Below are 7,615 nucleotides of genomic sequence, written 5' to 3' on the forward strand. Positions count from 1 at the left end.
AGGATTTGGGGATTGAGATGGTTAACTATGAGCTTTGTGGACGATGACTCAGAGGAGGCCAACGACTGGACACTCCTATTTCTGCTTTAATGAACAGCGAACTGGCCTTTGGTATTGATTTATATAAATCTTAATAAATTCTGGGTCTGGTAATGCGCTCCTGTGATTTTAGCTGCTCAAATGGCTGAGATAGCGAAAGAGAAACAGTATAACCCTATTTATGTAACACAGTAAGACTATTTCACCAAAAGTAACGAAAACTAAATAATAATAATAATAATAATAATAATAATATCCCTTAGTGCTGATAGTAATAGGAAGACTCCATAAAGAAAAAGAAAAGTATAAACCCAGATCTTTCCTCTCACAATGGCTGCAAAACACTGAGTGTATCAGTCAGGCGTAATGGCTGATACCTGTAACCACAGCACTCAGGGCACAGAAGAAAGAGGCTTAGGAGTAGAAGGCTAGCCTGAGCTACACGAGGCCCTTATAGCTCCCCACCCCCAAAACCAGCTTTTAACTTTCTTATTTTTTAATCTGGTTTTAACTTGAAATGAGGCTGAAGTCTTGCCAGTGAGATTACTTGCCAAGTAGAAAACTGATCAATTTACTAATTCCTGGCTCAAGGCTGAATTAGTCAGCACACACTCACTACTTCCTGAATGAGAATGATAAGCCGGGCACACACACAAGACATGAAGAGGCTTCCTAAGAGAGCAAACTACTGCAGGAAAAGGAATGGAGCCACAAACCAAGAAAACAGGGGGGCAGCCATCTTTAACAAGGAAGTTTCAGGCTCCCAAGTAACCAGCACAAAGAAGTCCCGCTGCCTTTCACACCTGCAGGGATTCTCACCTTTACAAAGAGGCACGCCTCCCGCCTAATCTTCCTCAGAAGCCATAACAACCTCAGAGGTGATTTCAGTACTCCATCCAAAGCACACTCCTTCCATCGGATCTGTAAGTAGCACACCGCAGCGTCTTCTGCGCATGGCTTCCAGGGCCACACATTGCAGGGCATGTCTATCCCAGAACTAGGAGGCAAAGGCAGGACCTGCAATTCTAGGCCAGTTTGGGGTACACAGCACAACCTTCTCTAACACCACTGCATCCCCCTAGAAGCAACAGGGATGTTAGCATCTAGCTTCTTCCAGAGGTGTATTAAAGAGCTGTGTGTGTCAGCTAGGGGGCTGCTCCCATGGCTAGACTCTAAGGATCAACCTGGAGAGCAACACAGTGATCTCACAGAAAGAGGGGACTTGCTCCACCTGAACTACTATGCTGCTGGACTTTCTACTTACAGAATTCCTTAAAAGTACCAGCAGAATGACTCAGGGCCAAGTGAGTGTAACCAGACACCTTGGTCACAAGTCTGCAGGTACTCCTGAGGCTGATGGGGGAGGGGTGGTGTTGTAGCTCTGTGCATACATAGTGTAAGCTGTATCACTGAGCTACATCTTTGGCCTCAAGTAAGTTTTATAATGAACTAAGTTGCTCATTTTTATTCCTCACTGGAGGATAAATCATCTGTAAAAACATCAGCAGAAGATGTGGTGACTAGAATGTAAATTTACTAATACCTTGGATTGAACAGAATCCCAGGGCTGAGATACAGCTCAGACTCTATTTTCAATTCCAGTGCCACAAACAAACTACAAACTTCTACCATCTACCTAAGTGGGTGAAATGCTGTGTTTTCATGCAAAGAGAATAGTTATAAAGATGTAGAATACCATACTAGGCCTATTTTTCCCTATTTAATATGTTTTTACATTTATTTTCGAGGTTAGGATTGCACTGCACAGCCCAGGCTAGCCTCAAATACAAGACCCTCCTGCCTCAACCTTTCCATGACGGGCTCACAGTGTGCACCACTGCGCTTGATGGTGTGAGACTTTTAAAACGGAGCACAGCAAGTTAAGTCTTTAACATACGTAAAGTGCTGGGTTAAGTTCTTGGAACTGAAGTAAATACATAAACAACCAACAGAATACAATGGAACATACAATTGCTGTCAAAACTTTGACCACCATGACCCTTCTGGAGGGAAAAGGAAACATAAAGTACTTTTGGCTGCTAACAGCATTGGAGATAATCAGAGTTCCTCAATTAGAACTACCATCATCCTCCCAAAGGCAGATACACTAGAGCAAAAATCATAAACTCCATCCTATTTATTCTTGAGTGTGTTCATTTTTTACCATCCCCATCAGTGAAGACACTTCTTATCACCCTCAGAAATTTAAAAAAGAAAAAGAAAGGAAGGAGAGTATTCATCCTTTACCTGTGGTTCTCCTTTCCAAGGTCAACTATGGTCTAAGATATTAAATAGAAAATTCCAGAAATAAATAAGTCATGAGCAGTAGATAAGTTTCCTTGTAGGATACTGCACGTGTTCTATTTTTTTATCAAAAGATGCTGCCGCCCACCTCTTATTGAGCCTGACATATAAATCAAGCTTTATGACCGGTATGTGTGTCGGGGGAGGAGGGGACAGGCTATACCTATGGTTCGGTGCTGTGTGTGAGTGATGGTTTTGAAATGTGTGTCCCGAGGATAAGAAGGGACTAGACTGTGAATTTATCTCCATTAGCAGAGTCTTCCTCTCCTGGGGAACTCGCCATGTTAGAGGAGACTTCAGCACCAGTGCCTAACCTACATGGCCACCAGGGCTGCAGGTTAGGGTTATTAAGGTTAAGGTGCCATGTTTATAATTAAGAAAAACACAGCTGGAGCTCACAGTCCCCCAGGCATCTCCAGGGGACTGAGAAGAGAAGATGCCTTACATCTCAATTGACCACCAACCTCACCAGTCACTAATCCAGAAAGGTAGGGATTTTAAGGTAAGAGTTCAGTGTCATCTTTCTCCCTGAAGAAAGCATCCATGATGATCCCCCTTCAGTGAGTGCTGATGAAGCCGGTGGTTTAAAGTTCTTTTCAATATCTTACTGCTAGTTTCTTTAAAAAGAAATGATTTCTACTGGATTCTAACCGAAAATGTGACTATTAAGTACATGCAGCACCTGCCTGACCTGCCCAGAGCCCTGGACTTGCTCTGTAGGAATACAACCCCACCCCTGAAAAGTGCAAACAGAACCCCTGCTCTTCAGAGTTCTAACTAAGACCCTGTTGGACAGCCATGGTTAGTAATTACACATGGAAAATATACTCAGGTCTACACTTAACTTGGGAGTTGCCCGACACGGACTTGAGAATAGTGTCAGTATGAAGTTGTATAAGTTGATTTAGTCCAGTCCAGTAAGTGAAACCCAGGGAAGTGGTTTTCACTCATAGAAAACAAAAGCCAGGAGAGACGAGAAATAACTGTTCCGGACTCTTTAGTCACACATCTAGATGACACCAGTGTCGAGCACAGACCGAAGTGATGTGGACAACCTGTTTTAGTTTTTAGTTTTAGGCTTTAAAACGTTTAATTAATCAGGTCTCACTCTAACCTAAGGCACTTTGAGGGTATTTATTAGAAGAATATGAACATTGCTGGTTTGCTTTCAGAGACACGGCAAACCTCCAATTTGCCTCTCTACCCTTAAAACATTTTAAAACCACCGCTGGCAGAATGGGCCACACAGAGGGGAGCACAGGACACAGCCTACAGGCCCTGTGTGGCTTAGAGGCCAGTGTCTAAGACTGTCATCACCTTCCTGGCAGCCTCCAGGCTTGCCCATTAGCTGGTAATCAGAACTGGAATTTCCACTTTGGAGAAACAGCACAGAGTTAGTGATGGGTTTGCATCATAGCGCCACACTTGGGGAAGAATTTCTATTTCTACTGATAGTAGGGGAGGTCAACGTAGTAACCAACTCCCTGTGGCACCTGCCAGAGAATGGGGACACAAAAGACCTCCTGTGGTTGCCTCTGGAGAAGCAGATAACCTTGACAGTGCTGATGAACAGGTTGGGGCAGAGGGAAAGGAAAGGCTGTTCTAACACTCAGGTCCAGTCTCCACGCAGTACTGTCACAGATGGAGCAGGCTTCTTTCAGACTTAGTGACAATACCTAAGCCGGGACAGGTGAGCTGATTGGCCCACATTTTACTCTTGTCTGGCTTTTGACTTACTTTGAGGGTAATGCCTCCCACTTCTTTGTTTGGGCCCAAGAGAGCAAGTTTCAACCTGGCTAGTGCCCTGGGCTGTGGCAGCACTCCTGCGTACCATGTCCCCAGCCCAAACATCACTTTCCAATCTGAGTAATGCTAACACACACTGGTGACAATGACACCCCAAAGGTCAAGTTACACAGGGCTGCACGTTAAAAGAATAAACTGGTACTCTACAGCAGGCTGCTTTAGTCTCCGCCCCTTTTAACAACAAAAAAGCAAGAAAAAAAGCTCTTCTACAGGAAGTGAAATTGCCATGTTTTCTTTTTTTTAATAATTTAGAAGCGTTTTTTCCCTATCTTCAGAAGTTATGGCGAGTATGGAAATAAGCATTTTAAGAGTAACTTCATTCTAATGTTTTAAGGTAACTACCTCTATTCAGCTCTCTGGCAGTCCCTGTCTTATAAAACTCAGGCATCATGGGAGGCATTGCCAAGAGCGAGCTTAACCCTTTTGTTCTGAAAACTTTGAGGTCTCTGGCTTTACTTTGCTTCACCGACTTGGAAGCAAAGGGATCCTTGGCGTCTTTTAAAGGTTGGGTGTAAAGTTCCCAGTCCCCCAAAGCACGAAGAGAACATGTATTTCTAGGAACTGTACCAAATCCTGTGCAGTGTAACGACTACTTAAAAAAAAAAAAAATCCTCCCCACAACCCCGATCTCCTAGAGCACAAAAGTTAGTCCTGAACTGGTACCAGACAAACATTTCATGCAGAGACGTCGTTTTGGTTACCTGGGTGGGGGAAACAATGGCAGGTGAAACTATGGTGGGAGAATTGGTGCTTCGGTGCCCATTGACTTCTGGAAGAAGAGGCAGGGGGTCGTGTTTCACGGAAACCACCACCACCGCATCCACAGGTTCCGAGGAGGGACGGATGCAAAGTCTTTTGGGGGAAGAAGGGCCGCAGATTTCCCCGGACCCGAACACTGACTCGTACAGCGCGCGCTTGGGCGCAGCCTCGGACTTCACGTCGGGCCCGACCTGGCTGTCTTTGGGGAGGATATAAGTGTTACCCAGCGAGGGCGGCTGGGGGCGGTGGTGGTGGGAAGGATGAGTGGGGGCATGGTGGGAGTGGTGACGAGCTGACCCGTTCAGAGAGTCGGTATAGCAGCCCTGCGGGGCCGGGGAGCCTAGCTTAGTCCCGATGCCCGCGATGCTGTTGAGTGTGGCGATGGACACCGCGCCGATGCAGTGGTTAGTGTAGGTCTTGGACAGTTTGGCTGCCTTGGAGAGCATCTGCATCCTGGTGCCCAGCAAGTTCTTGCCTATGGCTTTGTTCTCGTACCATGTCACATCGCCCTCGCTGCAGTGGTCCCGGGGCCGCTGGAAGAACGCCTTACAGAGGGGATTGCGCTTCGACAGGTACTTGACAAAGCTGGCGTAGGGACAGAACTCTGTGCCCGTCTCATACATGCGAGGCAAGTTCTCTTCGTCGCTGCTTTCCGCTCGCTTTTTACTCCAGGACGAGGAACGCGACTTGTGGTAAGGCCCGAGCGACTTGAAGTAGACGAACTTGCGACCGTCCTCGTCCATGGCCAGCCCGAAGGAGTCCTCCTCCAGCTCGCGCTGGTTCTCGCGGCCTCGCGTGCAGAAGTACATGCACGTCTCGAACCAGACCTTGTTGAGCAGCCCAAAGGGTGTGTTGGTGCTGAAGACGCTGGAGGTGTAGAGCTTGCGCAGGTCGGCGCGCGTGATGGCTTGTTTCTGCACCACGGGGCCCGCGCCCTGCTCCTCGAGCTTGCGGATGACTGCGGCCAGCGTCAGGTTGGCGCTGCGCAGCTCCGGGTCCTTGGTGAGGTCGAGCGTGCGACAGTAAGGGGGCTCGTTGAGGTAGCGGTTGAGGGAGCTGCGGATGCTGATGAGCGAGGACTTGCTGTAGAGCTGGCCGCTCTTAGAACGGGCCTCGGCGTAGAAGGAGCGCAGCACGCGGCACAGCGCCCCCTTGTCCATGGTCTCGAAGTCCGGGCTCTGAGCCTTTTCGCTCAGGTACTCCCGGAAGATGCGCACGGCGTAGCGGGTGGCCAGCCGGGTGTTCTCGCTCAGCCGGGCCCGCTCGGGGCGCTGCAGCACGTCGGGGTCCAGCTCCGCGCTGTCCCCGGGCGGCCCCGCGCGGGCCCGGGGCGCCAGCAGTCTCGGCGGCGCCTCGGGCTCCAGCGCGGCGCTCTGGTCCATATGGATCATATGGACCGGCTCGGGCTCCAGCTCCTCCCCGGCCGAGTCCTCCGGCTCCAGGGGCTCTTCCCAGTCCATCCCCATCTCCTCTTCCTCCTCCTCCTCGTCCTCCTCCAGCCCCCCACCTCCGTCCTCCTCCTCGTCCCCCGTTATCTGCACCTCCTGGATCTCGTCCTCCTCCTCCTCTTCCTCCTCCTCCTCGCCCGCGCTGCAGTAATGCGGGCGGCCGTAGCGGCGACCGCGGCCCCCGGACCCGCGCTCGCCCTCGCCCCGCTCCCCATTGTTCTCGGCCGCAGCGGCGGCGCTGCCGCCCGCGCTGGTGTTACAGTCCCCGCTGCCAGGCATTCTCGCCATATTGCCGTCTCCCTGCCAGTCCTCGGGCAGGGCGCATGCGCTATATTGGACCGCAGCGCTGAGAGCTTTTGTGTTTAATGACCTTCAGCTACCGGGAGGCAAAGCCGGGCTCTTAAAGGAGCCGCGCTCCAATTGTCATTCCGGAGCGCCTCTCGGGAGGGGTTAGGGGGATGCCAAGGGAGGGGAAGCGGGGGATAACTGTGGCCAGGAGGGGGTAAAAGAGGGAGGCCAGCCGGACCTTCTTCCTCCTTTAGCCCGATCCCCACTTCTAGGAAAACTTTGGGGAAAAAATAGGGAGGGGAGGCAGAGCTGTCGGTGGGGGCGAAACACTTCCAACTTACCCTCTGGCGGAGCGGGCCGGCGGGCCCCGGCGGGCGCGAGGGAGGGCCGGCGGGAGGGCGGGGCGGTGTCGCTTCACTAGGTAATGCCGGAGGAGCAGTGCCCCCTCCACCGCCCCCTCATTGCCCCCCGAAGCCGGGGGATCGGGAGGCTGCTACAGAACCGGCCGCGGATGCTGCTGCGAGGAGCCGGTGTCCGGGACCGCCCGGAGCAGGCAGGTTAATGAGCTGGGTGGAGGAGGCTCGGGGAGGCCCTGCACCCTCTGTGCGCCCGCGGCCAGGGCGCAGCGGGCGAGGCTTGGGAGCGGGATGGGGCTGGCGGCTGAAGCGGCTCCCCCACCTACTTGCTGGCGGCGGGGAGCAGGGGCCTGGGGCCAGCAGCGCGGCTCCCAGCTCCCATCCCGACTCTTGCTAAGGAGCGAAACACGCCCCACGTCAGCCTCATCTGTTTAGACGTTTCCAACTGCCACTTTTAAGCTGTCATTAAAGACCTGGGGCGCTCCCCAAAGGTCTGGGGCAAGTCCGCGCCGGTCTAGCCAGCCCCGGGAAAGTGCAAGAAAGAAAGACTGGGAGGGGTTGGTGGGAGGGGAGATGTGGGAAGAGTTGTTTTCCGGGACCCCAGGGACCCACTTG

The 7,615-nt window shown here is 51.5% G+C and overlaps 1 protein-coding gene across 2 annotated transcripts in view; it reads right to left on the reverse strand.

Moving 5' to 3' along the window:
• The window catches only part of KCTD1 (potassium channel tetramerization domain containing 1), a 97,770-nt gene extending 90,462 nt beyond the window's left edge, over window positions 1-7,308 (reverse strand). The window contains exon 1 of one of the 2 annotated variants that reach the window (XM_080920227.1): window positions 6,986-7,308. Coding sequence is in view for 1 of the 2 variants with exons in the window: in XM_080920226.1 (XP_080776352.1) it covers window positions 4,851-6,299 (1,449 nt within the window). In the remaining variant the exon portion in view is untranslated. Of the gene's footprint in view, window positions 1-4,850; window positions 6,319-6,985 lie in introns of those variants that run through there. The other variant, XM_080920226.1, reaches the window with a different exon arrangement.
• Window positions 7,309-7,615: the final 307 nt, after the last annotated feature.

The sequence above is a fragment of the Micromys minutus genome, assembly GCF_963924665.1.
Source record: "Micromys minutus genome assembly, chromosome: 8".
Classification (NCBI taxonomy): domain Eukaryota; kingdom Metazoa; phylum Chordata; class Mammalia; order Rodentia; family Muridae; genus Micromys; species Micromys minutus.